Below are 23,356 nucleotides of genomic sequence, written 5' to 3' on the forward strand. Positions count from 1 at the left end.
ACCCAGAATTTTAAAACCACCAGAGATAATCCAGAAAACAAATAATCCAGGTGTGGAAAATCAAAACTGACTTCTCAGAATCGCTTAGGAGGCAAATCTGCCATTCACAGCTGTGGATCTGTTCACCAATAAACTGGCAGCCCATCGTGGTGAAAATGGGCGTGGGAGGAGAGGGAGGGAAGGGGAAGCAGAAAAGGGAACTGGGAAACTCCCCAAAGGGAGAGAGAGGTGTAATTAAGAAGAGGGGAAGGGGAACAGAAAGAAAGCGAGGAAGTGGGCAGAAGGCGGTGATTATCTGGAAGAGAGAAAGCAGAAAGTAGAAGAGGGAAAAGGCTGGAAGCAAAAGAAATAAAGGGAGAAAGGGAGGTGGTTGGGGCTTGAGGGGAAATTCGGGGTGTCATAATATCATAAAAATTAGGGGCATGGAAAAGAGGGGGAAAGCGCTTATTTGCAGCCATAGGCACTTAAGACTAACAAAAGCCCCTTTTGTTGGAAGGGAAAAGTCCCTGTTATGTAAATAGACCTTTCCCAGTGGCAGGAGACCCAGCTATGAAGCAAAACATAATTGATTGGTTGAGTTTAACTGGATGGTGATAAGGTGTCTCCATGATTGATAATCTGGTGTGTAGCTGGATTAACTTTGGCCCCAGAAGTTCCCCATGTGGTGTAAGGGAGCCTGTTTTAAGATGTCAGGTATCAGGTGAGGGGATTTATTACCACAGAGACCTTGACTCCATGACGTTCCTTCCTGACCTGGAAACGTTCCTGGGGAATCATTTAGCTCCAGCTGCAGAGAGAGGAGGAGCCCAGGGTTGCTGAAAACTCGTTCAAACTCCCAAGATCTGTATTCTCCCTCGCTGTGTTAAGGAATTCTACAAAGTACCAGAATTTTCCTGCTGGAGAGCATCTTGAAAGTGTATTGATTCTATACATTCCTATTTAGGAAAGAATCGTGCCCACCCTTTCCAGACAGGTGAGCATCTTTCTTTAGTTTGGAAAGCCAGGAGACTTGAAAATGTTCTAAAATTTCCGTGGAAACATGACTTTGTTGTCCTTGAAAAGGGTTCGTTGTAGCTAAGAATAAATATAAACGTATCTGTCTTTTTGTCAGAAAACACTTGGTCTTTTAAAGATTCTTCCCACGAAAATCGACTTTGCCAATAATGGGTCATTTCTGCCTTGTGTCCTGAAGGTACGAAGTTCGAATTCAAGCCTGCACCAGTCTGGGATGTGCCTCAGGTGACTGGACATCCATACGGACCCCTGAGGTTGCACCTCGGAAGCAACCGCCTCCACATCTAGAGGTACAGATGGCTCCAGGGGGGTTCCAGCCCACGGTTTCCCTTCTGTGGACAGGACCACTCCAGCCAAATGGACAAGTTTTATATTATGAATTGTACAGAAGACAAATAGCAACTCAGCCTGGAAAATCAAACCCAGTGCTAACCTATAATGGAAGCTCAAGCTCTTTTATGGACATGGAACTATTACCTTTCACAGAGTATGAATACCAGGTAAGAAATGTGTGTTACCAACAACTCACACTGAGATGGGTGTGGGTACACATCAGCGCCTGTCTGGAAAAAAATTGCTTGCAATCTAAAAAGCCACCTAAAGAAACATGGGACTTATGTAGTTTAATAATATTCTTTAAAAAAAAAATTTAAGCAGTAAATGAGGGAGGAAAGGCCGTATTCATTTGCCTTCTTCATTTTCTTGGTTCTTGATCTGTGTGATTTAGGCTTGTTATTCCTATGCAGATTTCTGGTGAAGTATTTGCATTTCTTATTAATGAAGTGGTTTCTACCATTAAGCTTCTCTCTGTCAGTGTTGCCTTGGCTGGAAATACTCCTTGTGAAAAGATTACTTTGAAAATAACTCAGGAATTGTACCGAGAGAAAATAAAATCTAATGGGCAAGCATCTCCAGCCCCTGTGCTCAAGAAAGACATAGACTGCTGAGAAAAGTCTAGAGGAAAACAACTAACCTGTGCATGGAGATGAAGTAAGTTTTGTAGGAGGACAGCCTAAAAAAGAGGACTTTGCATATCCCTAAGAAGTCAGGAATTAAGAACACTATTCTGAAGGTATTTTGAAATCAATAGAAGACTTCCGTTAGGTTTGTTTTGCTTTGCCATCTGGGTGCATTTGCAGTTTTCTTGTAACAAGCAGCTCCAGTTCCTGTGGGGGAATGATTCCTCCACCCCGTGCTCAGGCTTGGTGGGAGTGTCAATCAATGTGTCAGGCTGTCACCTAGCCAAGTGTTGGGCACCCGAGCGCTGCTCTGCCCCTCAGACTTGCCTGGGGCCTGATCTTCAGCAAAGTGACTCAGAATTTTAAAAGGTGGAGCTAAGTCCTGATAAAATATCTCTAACATCAATCCAAAAGCTTTTCTTATCCTCACCATTTCCAAGCCTGGTTCCTCAACTGTTCTTTTAATTACATATATAGTTGTCCCTCGGTATCCAAGGGGGTTGTTTCCAGGACCCCTGCAGATACCAGAATCCTCAGATGCTCAAGTATCTTGTATAAAATGGCATAGATAGTATTTGCATATAACCTACGCACATCCTTCCCTATACTTTAATTCACCTCTAGATTATTTATAATACCTAATACAATGTAAGTGCCACGTAAATCGCTGTAAATACAATGGAAACGCTATGTCAGTAGTTGCAGGCATGCAGCAAATTCAAGTTTTGCTTTTTGGAACTTTCTGGAATCCTTTTTTCAAATATTTTTGATCCACAGTTGGTTGAATCCACGGATACAGAAGTCATGGAGAAGGAGGGCTGACTGTACCCCCAATAAATTCCCTTTTGCTTAAGTCAGGACCAGCTTCTCTTGCTTGCAGTTTCAAAGGAAACTTCCTGAATGATGCAAGCACCACGTGCCAGGCACAAGACCAAGTGCAATTTTCTAGAAGAGGAAACTGAACCTTGAAAAGCTTACCATAACCAGAAATAATAAGATCACGAAGTCACCAGGCATATGGTGACCAAATCAATGAGGACAGTTATTAGAGGTAACAGTTTAAATGTGAAAGGAATATGTTTTAGGCCAGCAATGTACAGGACAAATTTCCCAATGAAGTTAGTAAGAATTGAAAATATAAACTGATTCTTGAATGGTTTGGAGAAATACATAGATATAAATCCATAATCCCTTGTTTGCAATTCCAAATCTAAAAATCTCTTTAAAAGAAGTTGTTGAGTTTTCTTCTCTCTTTTTGTTTTCGGCCAAGCTGTGTGGCTTGTGGGATCTTAGTTCCCCAACCATGGATCGAACCCAAGCCCACGGCAGTGAAAGCGCCACATCCTAACCACTGGACCACCAGGGAATTCCCAAAAACAAGTTTTTATCTAGGTTTGGTACAACTCATTCAGCAGCAAAACCCAATCTAAACAAACCAGACTACTTACAGCATTTATTTATCTCATTTAATATGAATAGTTATATATTTTGCTACAGAAGTATTGTATTCTATTACAAGGGCATTCTGCGGTTATTACAAAATATACAGTATACGCATTTTATTAACTTTCCGAAATCTGAAAAAATAAAAAATTATTTAAAAACACTTCAGGTCCCAAGGGTTTAGGGTGAGGATTGTGGTTTATGTCATGAAGGAACAAAATATCTTTTGATGCCACAGTTGGAGAAAGAATACTGTTAGAAACAGCCAGAACCTATGTGGCCATCCTTTTGTTCTTTATCATTATCTTTACAGAAAAGTATCAAGTTATCAAAGACCCTTCTATTCTCAATTATCTAGTCCCCTTTATGAATAAAAGTGCACCTTTGTAAGAGAGCTGGATGGAATCAGCATGAAATATTTGACCTCTAACTAGACAAAACTAAGTGACCTGTGGATACTGAAAGCAAACCAGTGATTGTAGCTTCTTTGGCATCATACTGTGTCATTGGGTTAAACAATTGGCCATATCATCTGTAAAGTCTTACCTAAGTTTTCTAAGGAATGGTAAACTCCAAGCATGTGTCTTAGCTCAGTCAGTTTTCTTACTGTTGGAGCATGGAGAGAATGAAAAGTGCCCACCAAACTGAGAAGGTACCTTGAGACCAAAAATTGAGGCAAGCAGCTCCATATAAACAATGGATCAGTTTATTATACTTACGCACAGGGTAGGATTGAGCGGACGATAATCGAGAAACACTGGCAGCTGCACTCTGCACCGTCAAGGGACCAATGGGACAGTTTTATAGTTAACCTAGGGTAGGGGGTACGTGCTTGGAAACAGGACGTGCATTCTTAAGTCAAGATTTATGAATCGGTAACTAGTTTTGTGGGCACTGGGAACACGTCAGCAAAGGTCTTCATCGTTGTTTGGGGACTAACAGAGCATAGAGGCCACCTGGTCCTAATGATTATTAAAGAATATCTACTAACTACAAAGCCCTTGAGGCAGAGGAGTGATTCACTGCACAGTTCAGTCCTGGGTAGGGTCAATGGAAGGCCAGGAGGAAACGTACCAACCCAATATGGCATCCGTGACGCTAACAGCTATACACTCACCAGAAGCTAAGGACGACCAGTTACCAAGGGACCCACATTTCAGAGGGGAGACAAGTTAAGGACCTCAGGCTATGCTGTCTCTTTTGTAACTGTTACTATCAGCCCTGTGTCAAGCTCCTCCTCCATACTCACATCACCCAAATGAAATTACTTAATTTGGTTTTCACAACAGACTGAACTCAAATTTGCATTTACTAGCTAATCCCATGTTGTTACAACATAAGAAGGATAGAGAGCAGAAGAAAAAAAAAAAACAATCTAGCCTATCAGCCCCAAAACCAAGATCTTATAGGAAATATTTTGAAAAATATAGATTAAATGCTGAAATAAATGAACTAAAATATTGGATTTATTTAGCCTGTGCAAATGCTAGGTCTTTATAGATCCTGAGTTATCTTCCAGAAGTCATTTAGGAAGTAATGTACTATAAGAATTGATTTCCTTTTAACAAAAGAACATTTTGTCTTTGAGATGAATTTGAATTGCTCTCAAACCTGTCTGAGGGTTACTTTATCTGCAGGCTGCTTTTCAGAAAACACCTTTATTGTCCTAGAGTCATTGTTTCACCCACCATATCTGTGATTTGACCCTCCTACAGAGGATTGTGTTTTTGAGATAATCCATATATTCGTAGGGGATGTAAACAAAGAACTGAGAAACTGCCCAGAGATGGAAACCTATTCATCAGAAGGATTGTGAGGACCCATGGTTGGGTAGGTGGCCATCCACGTGGTGTGCCTGGAGGGTGTCAGATGTCCCTCCCCACACCCCACAACCTGGCCCTACGTCATTGTATTCATTTCCGGTTTTGAGTTAAATCATTGAAGGTAGCTTCCAAACATTCCCTATGATATCGAATGGGGGAGGGTGTCCTGTTGCTCGCGGCTAACAAAATCAATCACATACAAATGTAAATAAAACGGAAAGGTGTCTTTAATCAGAATGCCGGCCATCTGGGGATGGTGGACTTAGTGTCCCCCAAAAACCACCTCTGAAGATTCTGCTCAGCCATGAAAGCTTTTAAAGGGAAACAGAGAAGTAATCTCAGTTAATCATTGACATAAGGGGTCAGAGTCTCCGCCATCCCCCACTGCACACAGTTTGTTTGGGAGATTACTGAAGGGGAAGGTAGGGAAGAGATCTGGTCATCTGTTAGTTACTTATTCTTCATTTCTACTTCTTTGATCTATGGAAGACGAGTTAGGCCAGGTATTGTGTGATTAAAAGATTTGAAAGGTGTGCTTGGGCCAGAGATGAGTAGAGCACGGGGGCGCCTGGTTTAAAAGTTAGTTACAATATAGCTTTGCTAAAGTGACAAGAAAAGGGGCTTCTTGCTGAGGGCGGTTTCCTGCAAAGAGCTGCTCACAAATCCCCACTTGTCAGACATCATTCCGTTTCTATGGGATTAGGGGCACAGGTCTATCTTCCGTAACTTTTTCATGCTGACATAGGTACCATATTCATTTTTTTTTCTTAATTAATTTTTACTGGAGTATAGTTGCTTTACAATGTTGTGTTAGCTTCTGCTGTATAACAAAGTGAACCAGCTATATGTATACATATATCCCCTCTTTATCGGATTTCCTTCCCATTTAGTTCACCACAGAGCATTGAGTAGAGTTCCCTGTGCTATACAGTAGGTTCTCATTAGTTATCTATTTTATACATAGTATCAATAGTGTATATACGTCAATCCCAATCTCCCAAATCATCCCCCCCTTCCCCCCTTGGTGTCCATACATTTAGGCACCGTATTCTCAGAGTGGAAGATGTCAACATGGGTCTGTAGCATCTCTTTGCTGACAATTTTAGTTGTCTGCTTACATATACGGGCAGAGCAAGCTACAATTATTTTGATGCCCGCAAAGATATAGATTATTATGAGCAATAATGTTAATCCCATTGTCTTGAGGCCAGTTCTTGGAATTGTGCTAGCCATAGATTCAGTACTACTCAAGATGGAGCAGTTATGTCATGGCTACAGTCTGGTCATCATGCAGTTAGCTTTTTTCCTCTGGTGGCAGTTACAGTATCTATAAAACAACTCAGGAATGTGCATCAGACACTGAGTCTATGACTCTCTTGTCCTCATCATTAACTGCTCAGTTTTGTAGTTGGAGGGGTAAGGAGGCCCTGCAGGATTCTGCTCAGTTCCACCTAGTCTAAATTAATTCATCAATCTGATGACCAATGATAGAGCTCTGGGGAAAAGAATCAGCGTGGATAAATTCTGATAAACAGGAGGGTCAAGAAATACCTGGAGAAAGAGATTCTTACTGAGAGAGGGGAGAATCATTTGCTACAGAAGATCTTGGAGGCAAGGACCAGCAGATGTCACCTCACAATGACTCACACATCAGTATGGGAACTGGCATGTTTGAAGGTGGGCAGAAGCTGTGTGATTTTACAAGCACCTTCTAAGTTTTCAGTGATACCTCAAAATTGAACGCCCTAAGGGTAGTCGCTCTCGGTGTTTATAGTACAAAAGGATTGCCCAAAGAGTGCATTCAAAATGCAGATGCAGTGGGGTGGGATGGCAATTCCCAGAAATCTGCATTTTTAACCAGCAGCTTAGGTGGTCCACAACCTACTTTTTTGAGAAATACTGTCCCGGAGGGTACAGCGATGTTGCTATGCTACTTAAGCCTGATTTTCTGGTGCCGCTTTCCTAAATCAGGGTTCTCAGCCCTGACTGCACATTAGAATCACCTGGGGAACTTTAACAACATTCTCGATGCCAAGGCCCCATCCGCCTGTAGTTCTGCTTATGGGGTGGGTCCAGGCATCAGTGCATTTCAAAAGGTCCCTAGGTGATTCTAATGTACAGCCAGGGTTGAGAATCACACAGTCCTAAACCATCGTAAACTGATTGCCTAAGTAAGTGAAGCCAGCTCCCCTCAAGTGCCTAATTTACATGATGATAATTGATGACCAGCCTATTTACCTTGGTCTGTCCATGGCTTTCCTGAATCAGAGTCGTATTTATTGTTTTGGTATGAAGCTGGAAAGGTAGACAGAATATATTACGTGCTAAGCTCATGTCTTCGATTAATCAAATAATTTCTTTGGCTCTTCCTCCTGGATTTTATTTGGTTTTGGTTGTCGCTGTTTCATTTTGTTTTGTTTCTCACTTGGGAGGCCTGGATTTTGGTTGGAAGAGTAACGTTCACCATCATTTAAAACAGGAACTTTCTAGTTTTGATCCATTTCAACACAGCTTCTACAATTCTGGGATTCTGAAGGATCAGCTTTCATAAAACGAGTAAAGATCTGAAATTGAAATCACAGAAATTTGGAATTTTTACAAAAATATTTCACAAGGATGAATGGGCTGGCTTTGCAGAGTGAAGCAGTGCAGGGTCTCATCAGAGAACAAACATTTGTGAATTTCAGATATAATTTTATTTACCAAAATCCTATTTTCAAACAACTCTATAAATGTGTGATTCATACATAAATGAGGTGCATCTTTACTAAATGAAATTCTTCCCATGCACAGGCTTTTTCGTTAAATGAAGATTACAGGCTTGCTGTGCTACAGAATACACATCCAGCAGAGCTTTTTATTCACAGACAGTACTCATTTCTATTATCAACCCTCTCAAAATTGGGGTATACTAATATATATGATATAAAGCTCCAAGTTCTGTGTGGGGAAGTTCCTAATTGTTCAGCAAGCAGATTAAGACAGTAGTCTCTGCAGGTTTCAGAGAGGGACCTGGGTGTGAGTCTGCTTTTATAAGAAGCTTCAGTTTTGACCTGCGGGGAGAGAGCTGAGGCCGCCGAGCAGTGCTCAGTAATTGTGCATTCATATTCATACTCTCGCTGAAGGCGGTGACTCACCACGGATTTGCTCGGGCCGCCATGGCCCCCCTTTCATTGAATCCTGCTGTCAGTGACTTAATCCGTTTTCCTGAAACTGCCCCACTTTGACAGATTTTTTCGATAAGCACCCACGCACACCCAGAGTCTCCGAAGGCTTCTGGGGCCTCCTCGGGACTGGACCACTGAGACCTGACAAGTCAGCCTTGGAGGAAACCCCATGTATGACTCACTCGAGTGTGGGTCTGATCTCGGGGCTGCTGCTACGGCAGCTGCCCAGGACAGCAGCCTGCTACTTACTAACAGACCAACGCTGGCCCCGAACAATTCAGTCTGAAGGTTCATGCGGGAGAGGATGGAGGAATGGTTGGAGGGCAGACAGTCAAGTGGATCCTTTCTGTTCCTGCCAAAAGCAGCTGTGTGGCGACTCCAGGAGGGGACAGCGGAGACGTTCTCTGTGCCAGCCCCACGAAAGGCTGCAAGAGTGTGGACGACAAGCTAGAAAGGAGAAGCAGAAAAGACAGCAGCTTTTAGTCCTTTCCCCCTATTTCTGGATCCTTGAGTAAATTAACCTCCTTCAGCCTTTCCTCACCTGGAAATGGTTCACTCCAGGGCTAGATTCTGGGGGCGTAAGTGAGGGTCATCTACAGCCATACGCTTTTAAAAATTCTCATCAAACATTGGCTTCTCTTGTGGGCCTTGGTCATCTATGATTTGTAAAATCTCACAGAATATTTTCTGACCCTAAGCGATTTGATTTTCTAACAGTATTTAGCTTTATGTTGTATCAAAGCAAGTGACTATATAAACAACAAGGTCCTACTGTATAGCACAGGGAACTATGTTCAATGTCATATGGTAAACCATAATGGAAAAGAATATGAAAAAGAACACATATATGTGTAACTGAGTCACTTGGCGGTACAGCAGAAATGAACACAACATTGGAAATCAACTGTACTTCGATAAAATTTTTTTTAAAAAAAGCAAGTGAGGATATGAGACCAGCTTCATACACTAATAGTCGTGTCATTATCCACCACCAAAATGGATATATGGAAGGATCAATAGCGGTGTTTCTGAAACCTAATTTATTTATGTACTAATAAATTTATCGAATGAATTAGAAGTATATTATAAAATGTAAATAAATAATAAACCTAATTTTTTTAGTTTACTAAATAAGAGTCCCACTTAGGCCCTTGAGAAAATCTACGTCATCAGTAAGGTGTCAGGACTATTTCACTCCAAGTGATAGAAAGCCAACTTTCCCTTAAACGGAAGAGAATTGTTTCTGCTCACTTGTCTGGGAAAGGGACTAAAGAAGTTCCTTGAAACCAAGGAAAAGGTGCAAACACTTTTTTCTCTCTCAAGAGTACCTCTGGGAGCCTGAGATGCAGGATTTGATACTGTTGGATTCATTCCTTCTCTCCTTCCTTCACCTCAGGTTGCCTTGATTTGGCTTCATTTTTCTTTTTTTACATCTTTATTGGATTATAATTGCTTTACAGTGTTGTGTTTGTTTCTGCTGTACAACAAAGTGAATCTGCTATATGTATACATATATCCCCATATCCCCTCCCACTTGTGTCTCCCTCCCACCCTCCCTATCCCACCCCTCTAGGTGGTCACAAAGCACCAAGCTGATCTCCCTGTGCTATATAGCAGCTTCCCACTAGCTACCTATTTTACACATGGTAGTGTATATATGTCAGTGCTACTCTCTCAGTTTGTCCCATCCTCCCCTTCCCCGCCTATGCCCACAAGTCCATTCTCTTCATCTGCATTTCTATTCCTGCCACTAGGTTCTGCCACTAGGTTCATCAGTACTATTTTTCTAGATTCCATATATATGCATTAATATACGGTATTTGTTTTTCTCTTTCTGACTTACTTCACTCTGTATGACAGACTCTAGGTCCATCCACATCACTACAAATGACTCAATTTCATTCCTTTCTATGGCTGAGTAATATTCCATTGTATATATGTACCACATCTTCTTTATCCATTCATCTGTTGATAGACATTTTGGTTGCTTCCATGTCCTGGCTATTGTAAGTAGTGCTGCCTCATTCTATACCAGACTCTCTCCAGGCATCGGAGAAAATCACTACCCCAGCACTGCGTGATTCCAACCTTCTCTGTGCTTTGGTTTCCTTGTCTTTAAAATGTCGATAGGAGCACCACTGTAGTCCTGGCCTCGCTTTGGGATGAAATGTGTTGATACGTGAATGTGCTTAGGACAGTACCTCAGAGGCTATTCAACTAGCATAATAATAACAGGTATTACTATTATTACTATATAATAATACTATTATTATACTATATTATAATATAGTATACTATACTATATACTATACTATACTATATATAGTATAGTATATACTATACTATACTATAGTATACTATATACTATAGTATAGTATAGTATACTATACTATATATAGTATCGTATATACTATACTATAATAATAATACTATAAATATACTATATTATAATATAGTATACTATACTATATACTATACTATACTATATATAGTATAGTATATACTATACTATACTATACTATACTATAGTATACTATATACTATACTATAGTATAGTATACTATACTATATATAGTATAGTATATACTATACTATACTATAATAATAATACTATTATTACCCTCCCACCTCAGAGTGGAAAGAGGACTTCTGTCATCCAATATCCATAAACCAACCAAGGGCAGGACTCTTACTGACATCCTAGCACCATGTACATTCCTGTGAGCAAGAGAATAAGGGACCATGATTGATAGGCCTGGGCATAGGGCCCCCTCCTTCAGTCAGGGTTTCTTGGGTGTGTGGGAAACACCTTCAGCCAGAAACCAGAGCTGCCCCCGCATACTGCACACAGCAGCCGTGCTACTGTGAAATCTTTAGAATCCTGTGCTTTCCCATTTGATGCTCACAACCATTCTGTTCTCAGATGAAAAAACTGAGAGAAAATCATGCAGTTTGGGCAAGATACTTAATTTCTTATAGCCTCACTTGCTCATTAAAAAATGGGTATATTGGGGACTTCGCTGGCTGTTCAGTGGTTAAGACTTCGCCTTCCAATGCAGGGGGTGTAGGTTCGATCCCTGGTCGGGGAGCTAAGATTCCACATGCCTCGCAGCCAAAAAACCAAACTATAAAACAGAAGCAATAGTGTAGCAAATTCAATAAAGGCTCTAGACATGGTCCACATCAAAAAAAAATCTTTAAAAAAAAAGGGTGTATTATGAGAACTAAGAAATTTTGTGTGTCCAGCAGGATGCCTGCTACACAGTAGGACTACCTCCCCACTCTACCCTCAGCCTCCCACTAAATAAAAGAAGGAAGTGCTTTCTTCCAAGAGGGAAAAGAGCCAGGTTAACAAAATTCTTATGTCACTAACAGTCATTAATCCGGTGTTAGAATGTAAACATCTCTAACCAAGAGCACAGTTGGCTCTGAAGGTGTGATGCCCCTTTGATGAGACAGTTCAGCCTTTCTGGTCCTTGCTACTCTCTTCCCAGGAAAAGAAGAACTTGCCCATGTTCCCACGGCTAAGATTCTCTCGAACTCTGATAGTCTGATTCTACATTTCTGTGACTGGCAACTTGCTTCAGATTGCTTGTTTTCTCTTGCCATCACCCTTACCTCGTTCCTTTCCTAAGAGTTTTTTGGTATCATATTTAGAAAAAATTCATTGAGCATGTTTGTTGTTTGGCTTTGGGCTTGCATTTAATCAGGTATGAATCCCCCTAATGTATTTCTGACTGTCACTGAGGCTGTTGTCTGGTTAGTTTCTCCTACGCGATCTAAGCTGCTCCCACCCACGACTCCCACAGCTCAAGGTTTTAAATGATTTATTGATATTGGCTGACTCAAGCCGTGCATGCGTTCTAACACCTTAGAGCCTGAGCACCACAGCTTAGACTGAAGGCCATCAGGACATTTCGTGAATGGAAATCTGAATTCTGGCACTCGGGCCAGGGACCATGTTCTTTTTGGCCATCAGGTCTTTTGTTGCAACAGGAGGTCATCTCTACCTGTGGGTGTGTGAGGGCACACAGGAGCACATCTGTTCTTTTTCTGTCCCTCATGGCATCCCCTAGGGCTCTACTCCTAAGCCCCTTTTGTCAGCGATCTCTACGTTGCCTTTGAGACAAGTTACTCGTCTGAAGATGGGTTGCTTCTCACCTTCCTGTTGACCCAACTCACTTAAGCCATGATTGATCCTCCTGTCTCTGTGTTGGAAGCTGTGTTTGCTGGACATAAAACATTCAATGCAACCAAATTTCCTCCAAGTGAATGTAGATAATGTAGAATTCCAAGCTGCCCTCATGGCTTTTCACAAACGGTTCCTGCTTAGCAAGGTAGCCATAAAAATGACGGTTCTCCAAAGTCATCTGAAACTTAGGAAAGGGTGGGACATGTTTTCCTTCTTTCCCTTTATCCTCTAAGTTGAGGATTTAATAACTTGTAGTTATTAAGCAGCCATCAAGTTCAGAGTGTATGTCTGGTTGCTAGGATTGGCGCAAGAGGCTAAAAACCATGGACTCTACCCCTCAGGGGCTTAAAGTTTAGTTGATAAGACAAAGAAACACACCCATGAACAATGTATTCATAAAAACATACGGATAGTAGTGTAAGCTGTGAACAGAGAGATCTGAATGATGGCACGACAGACCTAGGGAGAAACAGACAACTCCTCATCTTCAGGGACAGCCCGGTCCCCACACCAAACTCTACTGGACACTCTCATTCCACTCTCTGGCCAGATGGTCTTGAGGAGCATGGGTGGTTCCTTGATATTAAAGATGAGAATCATTCCATAGAGACATGAGGAGGGACTATTTCTCTATTTCTGCAGTCTCACAAAAAATGCTCTTCCAAATCTCTCCACCCTTATGAACAAATGCATCTCTCAGCCTACACACTGTTATTGGTACCTTGGAAGGGTTCAAAATGTTCTCCCCTCCAGCAGTCAGAATCTCAGCAGGAAGCAGTATACTCAAAAGGGCATTTAAAGAGAATGTAATGAAAAGACTTTATGGAGGTATGGGGAGGATTAAGAGAATCAACAAGAGATATGAACGTATTCTGGGACTAGCCATAGCCAGAAGCCATTACCTCTAGACCTAAAAGGACAAGAGGAGGAAGCTGTTTCCGGAACCCAGTAAATGCTATAGCCAGTGGGGTGGGGCTGCCATGTAGAAGCTGTGCCCACAGAGAAGGAACGCAGCCTGTTGCCAAACTAAGATGCCAAAGAGAGAGAGAAGGAGAAAACAAAACCTTTCTCCTTCTTTTGTAAAGCAGTTTGCAGAACCAGCTTCGCGGGCTACGGAGCGGAGCAGGGAAGGGCAGAGAATGGATCTGGGGACAAACAGAGAATACCCAGCACATCCCCTGTACCCCAGATTGGCGCTGCTTCTCACCCACGTTCCAGTAGAATTCTTTTTGGGCTAGAGGATCACCTGGCAAGCTTTGGCTTGCCACTCTGTGATTATTGATAAAACACTAAGTAACTCTGAAGGCTTTAGGAGGATTGCACTTAAGTACTTGGGCTAATGGTGTATTTCCATTAAATTCCAAATAAATGTCTTGGTCTCTATGAAGCAATCAAATCTACAGATGGTGACAAAAACGTTAACATATTGAAGTAAATCAGATGCCGTCGATGAAAATCTTTAAGAAGATGGTCGAGGCTTTCTCTGGTAAATTGATTTATCTATCTGTTGATGGATCTGATCATTATTAAGATGCCTATAAGTGTCTAGGAAACTGTACAGTTCTCTCCCAAAGGCATATTTTCAATGGAAATTGGAAACAAAATTCTTCACTTTGAAGAATCCATTGAATTGCTCCACCATTTTCTTTTTACATACTTTGGGGTGCTTTTGAGAAATTTTAATTAATAATAATGTAAAATGGAGGATGCCATCCAATCAACAGATTTTGATGCAGCAGCAATATTTCTGAAAAGCCAGGCTTTTATTTATTCTAACCCTTAGAGTTCTAGAGTGGAGAAGTACCCAGAGACAGAGTCACAGAGAGGTGAGGGCTGACCTCAGAATGCGGTGAGGGTTTTCACATCTATTGTTGATCCATAACAGCTAAATGGACCCAGAAGTGAGTTACAGAATTGCTATTTAGTCTCTCACTTTCTCTTCCAAGGGGTCATATCCTGACTTTTCACACAAATAATATAATAATAACCATCGTTATGTATTTAGTGCTTGCTATGTGCTAAAGACTATGTTAAAAATTTTACATACATTAACTTATAATAATCATTTGAGACAAGGATTATTCTGAATAACTACCCTTAGAAATCTAAGGCACTGCGAGGTTAGTTAACATACCCAAGGATGCAGCTGGTAAGCAGGAGAACTTGAATTTGAACATAGAAATTCAAGTTCTAAAGACTGTGTTCTTAAATTCACCCTCCGGTTACCCCAAATTGTGTTTGTGTACAGCTCTGGGGCTTTCAAAATCTTAATAAAATACTTATAAATGTACTTATCCACCGCCGCATTCCTCAAAATTTATAGCAACTTTATTGCATGTAAATCTCAGAATAGTCCTGTGAGGTAGAGATTATTTTTTCCATATAATCAGGAAACTGAATGACCCAGTGAGGTGCCCAGTCAGAAAATGTTAGAGTCAGAACTTGGGTCCAGATGTTCTGACCCCAAATCCCGTCATCATTCTGCTGAAGCACAGTGTCCTCAAGTCACACGCATCAGGAGCGTGAACTCCTGACTCTGCAAAGATAAACTGACTCGAATTGTAATCTAGGCTGCATGAGTTATTTGTTCTGTGTCCTCAGCCAGTAATTTACTCTCTAAGCCTCAGTTTCCTTACCTGTAAAACTGGGAATGAAAAAGCCTACCTTAGTAGTTTTACTGACCAGTGTTCTTAGCCTCCTTAATCAATATAAATTGATCAGAGGCCAGACAAGAAATTCAGTCAAGGCTTTACTGAGGCCCCTGCTGCAGCAGGAGGGGAGCGAGAACAAGTAACAAACAGGTTTCCTTGCTTCCTCGCCAAGGCAGCAGGGAGCTGGTTCCTTACATGGGGTGAGGTTAGGGATGTGTCCATGGGTCGGGTCGGAGGGTGGTTTAGGTGATCTGTCCACCCCTTTGGTGGTGCTGTGTGCAGGGGGCATGTGCAGTACCCCACTTTTGCTCTTGGCTCTTCAGAAGTGGCAGTTGGCTTTTTTTGGTCTTCTTGTATCTTGCTGTCCATAATTTTGCCCCAAACTTGCATGCACATAGTTATTTTCAGTCCCTTATAGTTTCTTTGTATTTTGTAGCTCGAGGAGACGTTTGTCCAAATGCAAGCACTGCAGTAAAGTGTCCCAGGTCCCAGCCTGTTTCAGTAGGATTGCTGTGAGCTTTAAATAAGTTAATTTAAAGGCCAGGACAGTGTCACTCACATATAAAAGTAAAATTTAAGATATAAATATATAGGAATTAGTCAATATCCAGTTATCCCTCTACGATGTAAATCAGATAGTCGCTCCCTTACGGGGAGCCCTCCCTTGGCCTCCCATGAAATGCACACTCCTCTCTGGCTCAGTGAGGTCTTTCATGGTCTGACTTTTGTCCACATCTGTCCTCATCCTGTCGCTCTCTGGCCCTTACTCTCCAAGTCCAGCTGCACCAAACTTTTTTGAGACTCCAGCCTCGTGGCCTTTTGCACTTGCCCTCCCTTTGCCTAGAATGTTCTTCCCCCAGGTCTTCATATGGTGGCCTCCTTCTTGTCCTTAGTATCCCAGCTTGATTATCACCTCCTGAGAGCACCTCCTGGACAACTCAACCATTCTCTACTCCATTGCTGTATGCTGTAAGTTGTTTCCTTTCTAGCATGTATCATCACCTTCTTGTTTTGTGTTTATTGGCTGGCTCTCCCTAACAGGGTGTTAACTCCAGCCTTGTTCACCGTTGTCTCCGCAGCTCATAGAATAGTGCCTGGCACATAGAATGGCTCAGTGAGTATGGATGGTAAGTAATCTTACCTAGTTAACTATACTATCACTTCTTGAGATGTTAGTCGTGATTGGTGATTGTGAGCTTAGCTTACTCTAGCAACTAATTGGGGAGAAAGGATATATTTCCAGTGTTACGTTAGTAAGGTATAGTTATGATCTCAGTTAACACAGTGGAATTTACGTGCATTTACACATGTTTGGAACAGTAGGGAAAGTATTTGAGTAGTATTTGCCTCTGTATAACATGCAATATTGTTTAAAGCATGACACGTGGCAGCAGGTATGGATGCCGTGATGTGTGCGGTCATTGTCACCACCTCACTTTGGGGCTGTTCTCTGCAGAAACAGCCAGTCCGTTCAGGGGTCAATGACAGCTCTAGGGCAGGACAAACACTTACAAGATGTGTCCAGACCCTCCTTCAATAGAAAAAAGTAGAGAGTTCAGGCTTTAACGTCACATACCTGTATTAGAAGGCTGGCCCTACCACATACCAAGGTGCATAAACTTCTCTGTGCCTCTGTTTCCCTGTGTGTAAACTGGTGATGATGCTAATACCAGCCTCATAGGATTGCTGAGAGGATGAAATAAATTAGTACATGCAATACCCTTATAAAAGTATAAGTGCTCAATAAACCCATGACCTACTTTTACGTATCCTCCATGAGAGCTGGATGGGACTGGGTTCCTATTTTCTCTCAGGGAGAGCACACACAAGCAATAAAAAGGAGTATGATAAATTCCAAATTTTCATTATCATTACGAACCTCACATGGAAGCTAGTTTCAGTATTCCCCACTAATACTGAAGCCAATTTTCCCCTCCTTATATTTTAGAAGAGAGCCATTAATATTTATTGCACACCCACAAAGGGCAAGGCTGTGTGCTCAGCAGTAGTGACAGAAGACACCCATTTCTAGCAAGGAAAATGTCTTGTAATCTCTTTACTAGCTTCACATCTCTGAATTTCAAAAGCACCAGTAGAAAGGAACACAATGTTCTGCTGTACCCTTCGTCCCCTGGGTCCCAGAATTCAATTAAAACCGTGTTCCATCTTGCCTGATCCAAAGTGTTTTAGATTAAAGAAGCCTGGAATGCAAGCACCATATCTGTAAAAGCATAACTATTAATGGACCCAGCAAAGCACCATGCAAACAGAGATGCTGAAAAAAGTCCATTTGATGATGAAAGAAAATCAGATAGGTAGATGGTTAAACAGATAGCTACACAGAGCTTTTCAGCAAGTTATTCCTTTATGACTGCAGCCTACAGGACTGTTCATGAAATTTTTTTTTTAAATCTTGTTATCATATCATTTCAGATTTATTGCCTTCCCTTTTTAGCCATGAGTCTCTCTTAACCACGGTTCTGGCAAAGCCCATTTTGGCACGTTGCTCTTCGAACATATTCAAAACCCACGGCAAGCTACCCTTTAAAAAGACATTAGCGTGAGTGCCATGGGAAAATATACTCCAAGGTTGTAGATGAATTGATATGATTTCCTTGATTGTATCTTTTTATTTATGAGGCATAATTTATGAGCGCTGGAGCGCAAACTGCAGTGAGTGATGACTAACTACAGCCCAAGTCATAAATCAGGAGCAGTGAAAGAAGAGGTGATTTTGATCGAATCTATTGAATTAGCTGTTGGCCTCAGCCAATACAGGTATCGGAAAGACCTTTTTAATATCTATTTGTCTCTCTTCTGGGAGTGTGATAACAATCTCATTACATGCCCCTAAGAAACAGATAATTTAATTGTTTGCCTGTTAACATGCAACCTATTTACTCTTCTTATTAATTACTGGCATGGCTGTTCATGTTGGATTTTTTGTTTACTTCTGATGTGAATCGTCACGATAATGTATTCACATTCTCCAGTTTTTATAATGATGTTGCCTCCCTAATGCTGCTTGATATGAAACAATATTGTGCAAATGTCTCTGTTTCATCAAAAATTATCATTATTTCACAAGGAAGTGTGCTTTAGAATATCACAGAAGTTGCAGAGAACTGAAAAATCCCTCCATGTATTAATCCTCTGAGAGTAGCAGTTATACTACAACTCATAATAAACAGCCTGGAAAAAAGAGCAAAATCTCAAATTGCTTCAAGGACAAGGATAGCCACTGTCACTTACATTAGGAGTCAACAGATTAGTGGGGTTTTGTGAAAGATCACTGGCTGAATTTGGTTATTCCTGTGATCCATTTTTCTTTTTTTTTTTTTTTGAAAGTATGCTTTTTTTTTTTTAATTTTTATTTCTTTATTTATGACTGTGTTGGGTCTTTGTTTCTGTGCGAGGGCTTTCTCTAGCTGTGGCAAGCGGGGGCCACTCTTCATCGTGGTGCATGGGCCTCTCACTATTGCGGCCTCTCTTGTTGCAGAGCACAGGCTCCAGACGCGCAGGCTCAGTAATTGTGGCTCATGGGCCTAGTTGCTCCGCGGCATGTGGGATCTCCCCAGACCAGGGCTCGAACCCATGTCCCCTGCATTGGCAGGCAGACTCTCAACCACTGCGCCACCAGGGAAGCCCCCTGTGATCCATTTTTATATGGAATATGATAGCAAATACAAGACCAAGTAGACATCAGCTGGATGCTAACAGTATAGAAAGCATCACTAGGTATGTTCTCTTGGTCTTATCAAGACTTGTAGCCTTTCCTCAGCCAAAAGAATCATAAGGTATTTTTACCATTAAGGACTTTTTTATTCCATGATAAAGGAAAAACGCATCAAGAAACCCTGGAAATGTGGAAATGTACATTAAGAGTTTCTCTTTGTAGTGAGACTACACTTGGAAAATATCAGTCCTGGGGAATGTTATTTTAGAAAGCTATGAGCCATTGAGTGAGACAATGCATTAAAATGAAAACTACTTTACAGTTAAGTGTGGAAATTGTGCTAAAGCATAACTAGGTCAGTAACATAAGCACCCAATGGGCCAGCACTCTAAGAGAATTTCTGAAGCATCTCACCTTCTCCCATCCTCGGCAGAGTCGTGGGTCCTTCTCTTTCTCTTTCACAAAATTTATTACAACTGTTTCCATTCACAAATTCTTGCTTTCCTTCTGGAATAAAATTAGAAGGAGAAATGTTGGGTGAGAGGAATTAGGAACATTTTAGAATAGTTAATAATATTCATCTGGGCTGTAAGGAAAAAGTAGACCCAATAAGTTCCAGAAAGATCAGTGTTTCAAGAAATTTGCACCTGGAGTGAAAACTAGGCAGCAAATGGTTGTTCTCCAAAGCTAGTGAACTCTGGTTCTGCTTGGAACTGTCGCCACTGTAATAACTTGGTGTAATAAACTCGGTGGTGATCATTGCAATTGTAATATATGCAACCAGATACATGCTGTGTGCTTATTTGAATGGCTGAAGGTAATGACAAAAGTAATGCAAAGTACAACTCTAAATAGACAACACATGAACGAAATTGAAAAAATGTATGGTGCCTAGATTTGTGTACCTGGTTCTATAGAGAAGAGCTCTCTATGTTTCTCAAATAAGACTGGGCACAAGAATCACTTGGAAATCTGTTAAAAAGGCAGGTTCTGAGATCTTTTCAATATAAATTATCTTACAAGAACGCAAGATGAGTTTGATGATTGTAGCCAAGGAACACATTTTGACAAAGACTCCTCTGAAGGAAGATTTCTAAGAGGCAGTTTTCAACAGAGGACGAACAACTGAGCCCATTGTTTCCACAGCAATGAGATCTGGGCAGCATGGTGACAGATGCTGACATTTCATGTAATTAAAACTTTATAAAGCAAAATACATTGATTAGACCTGGGAGATGGGGAGGGGAGCAGAGTAAATAAAAGAACAATTTTAGTTTTTAATGGAAAACAGCATAAAGATGGTAATAGTCACTAGTTAGATATCAAAAATTAGATTGAAAACAAATAGATCTATTCTTTCACTAGTCAGTTATAGAATTTATGGTTAGATCATTTTAGTTATTTTTAATTTATTCAAATAGTTAACCTGTGTTTTCTATGACATCTTCTTACATTGTAACTCCTTTCACGGTTTCATCCAAAACGTTAGAGAGGAAAACACCCCAACTTGGCCAGTCCTAACTTGTTCTCATTTTTAACAGCTCTGCATTGGGAAGTTCCTAACTCTTATAATGTGTGTGTGTGTGTGTGTGTACACACACATGTGCAAGTGTTCATTAAACCCAAATAATAAGTTACTTTAGTGGAAATTTTAATCATCTAATTTTTTTATTATAAAAAAATGTTTAATTCCACTGATGCTGTGGGTTTAAGGATATTCTGAATAAATGAAAGATAAAAGTATCCTTACTTTTTTTTCTCTTGGCCATGGAATTCATAAGCTCTACTTCGTTTCCAGCTCTTAAAATGTCCCTTCTTTTTTGTGAGTAGCTCACACATTGTTTATATACTCAATGGTCATGTGAGGGAATCTTGGGATACAAACCAGATGGATTGGCTTATCAGTTAGGTAACAAGTAGATAGATAGGCGATAGATGATAGATAGGTAGATAGGATAGAGATAGACAAAGTAGGCAACTCTACATCTGTTCTCAAGATATTTAATTTCTTGATTCGTTAAAAATAAAAGATCAGGGCATATTACTCAAATTTTCCCACTCAAGATCTCTGCTTTTTCTTTCTCTACCATATAAAGATGGACCCAAATCTTGTGGCCATTATTTCTCAGTAGAAATAAATCATAAGCATAATCTGTTAGTATTTTTATCCTGAACCTTGAACTATACTTTAGTTCCTTTATCATTTTTTAATAAATTTATTTATTTTATTTTATTGTTTTACTCTATTTATTCTTTTTGGCTGCGTTGGGTCTTTGTTGCTGCGCGCGGCTTTCTCTAGTTGCAGCGAGCGGGGGCTGCCCTTCGTTGCGGTGCGTGGGCTTCTCATTGCGGTGGCTTCTCTTGTTGCGGAGCACGGGCTCTCGGCACGTGGCCTTCAGTAGTTGTGGCTCGTGGGCTCTAGAGCGTAGTCTCAGTAGTTGTGGCGCACGGGCTTAGTTGCTCCGCGGCATGTGGGATCTTCCCGGACCAGGGCTTGAACCCGTGTCCCCGGCATTGGCAGGCGGATTCTTAACCACTGAGCCACCAGGAAATCCCTAGTTCCTTTATCTCTTGTTTAGCTGGGCATAGACAAAAATCTACAGCGATTTTGGGGTAAAGGACTTTTTACCTCGAGAGAGAGAGACAGAGAGAGAAAGAAAGAATATCACTGACAGTTTCTTTTTGACTTTTCTTCTGGTGGTTTGGTATAAGAGACAATGCCTTGTTGGTGCAAGATTTGTGAAATCCATAATGCTTCATTAGCACAGCTTTCTCTTCATTGTAACAGCTTTCATTTTCAGAGGAGCTCATGTAAATAGGCTGCTCCTGCTTTGCATAAGCATGTTGATTTATATGAATGCTATTTTGATCTCAAATTGATTGAATACTAAAAAGAAAGACTAGGAAAAAAGCACTGTATTATGAAGGTCTCCTGTCAAAGACAAAAGACACTAGATCCTACATACATTTCCACTTACTGATGGGGAATTCTGTATTGCCTAGGTTTTAGAAGAGAATATTTCTAAAGATACATAGCAAAATACCACACTATTGAGATGCAAGTATTTTAAAATACCATGGATTAAATTACATTTTGGAACTAGGACTCCTCCACCCCCGTTTGCCCATGTAACGCAGAAAGGCATGAGGTCTAGTCCTATCTGCCAACAGCAGCATTAAAAAGCCTTAATAGATTGGATGCTCAGTAATTAATTGGCAACTTGCTGAATTTTTATTTTGTCAAGCCCATTTGCACTTCCCTCCTTGTGTTCTTCTCTATCCTTTGTGGCCCCCACTAAAACTCTGTATACCCTTAAATCACCAAGCAAAGCCCTTCTCTTGGCAAAGAATTTGATATCAGTATGTGCACCTTATTTTGCATCCCTTTCTCAAGAATATTTTCCTTTCAATCTTTGTTACTCATCGTGTAATCAAAAATACTCCCCTTACCCCACAGCAAGACATTTGCAGTAAAAGAGGTTAGTCTGGAGCAGACTGAGTCCACGACTCTTTCTCATCAGCCCTGAAATCTGACCTCCTCATCAATTACCTACTATAGCTACCCTCCCTGTTGTAAGACTGACCATGGCCATTCCAGAGCGGATGCTAAGAGCAGCTACAGTTGTGTTCTGCCCTGTACTCTGGTTTCCATGGACCCTAGCTTTCCCATTGCTAAGACAGTTTCCTGCTCCTTACTTCCCTGGGCCTATCAAAACAAACCTCTATCATTTGAGACAACCTGGGCATGTCTATTTACCCTTGCAAGCTAAGAGACTTTACTTAATCCAGAATTGCAGGTAGGTAATTGTCTATAGAAAAGTCATTTAATATTCATGATCCTGAGTATCTTATTTATGTGTATGGATGACATACAGAATCAAAAGCACAGTTTACTGGGAAGAGCAATAAAATTTATTGGCGAGAAGAATTCTAGTTTCAGCTCCAGTGACTTCTGTCACCTTGAACAAGAGAGTCACATTTCAAAGCCTTGATTTCCTCATCTGTAAAAGGGGCTAATAATACATTGTCCAGCCACCTTACGAGGTTGTATTGTGAGGACCAAGTAAGCGAACGTTTGTTAAAGTGCTTTGTAAAGTATAGAATTTATACAAATGTGAGTGGTTATTATGCAAACTATGAGAGAAATGGATCAGAGCTCTGAAAAGAACAGGTTCTGCTTTGTAAGTAGGTTAGTTACTTCTTTTTAAAATGTGGCATGTATGTCAACTATTTCTCAATAAAACCGGGGCAAAATATGGGGTTTCTGGCAATCCTATCAGCAAGAGGCTGGAGATTTGCATTTGACAGCAATCCAAGCGCAATTCAACATCAGAAATTTTACTTTTACAAAGAAATCTGAAAAAAAAAAAAAAGTACAGAAACACTGATAGAAGTTAGCCTAACTACTGAAAATCTCTCCAATATTTATTT

The 23,356-nt window shown here is 40.8% G+C and overlaps 1 protein-coding gene across 1 annotated transcript in view; it reads left to right on the forward strand.

The window, feature by feature from the left end:
• Positions 1-23,356, forward strand: part of USH2A (usherin) — a 775,536-nt gene that overhangs the window by 702,109 nt on the left and 50,071 nt on the right. Inside the window, exon 63 of the mRNA XM_059905730.1 lies at positions 1,193-1,514. Within this exon, the coding sequence (XP_059761713.1) occupies positions 1,193-1,514 (322 nt within the window). The remainder of the gene's footprint in view (positions 1-1,192; positions 1,515-23,356) is intronic.

Source organism: Balaenoptera ricei, chromosome 1, assembly GCF_028023285.1.
Source record: "Balaenoptera ricei isolate mBalRic1 chromosome 1, mBalRic1.hap2, whole genome shotgun sequence".
In the NCBI taxonomy this organism is placed as follows: domain Eukaryota; kingdom Metazoa; phylum Chordata; class Mammalia; order Artiodactyla; family Balaenopteridae; genus Balaenoptera; species Balaenoptera ricei.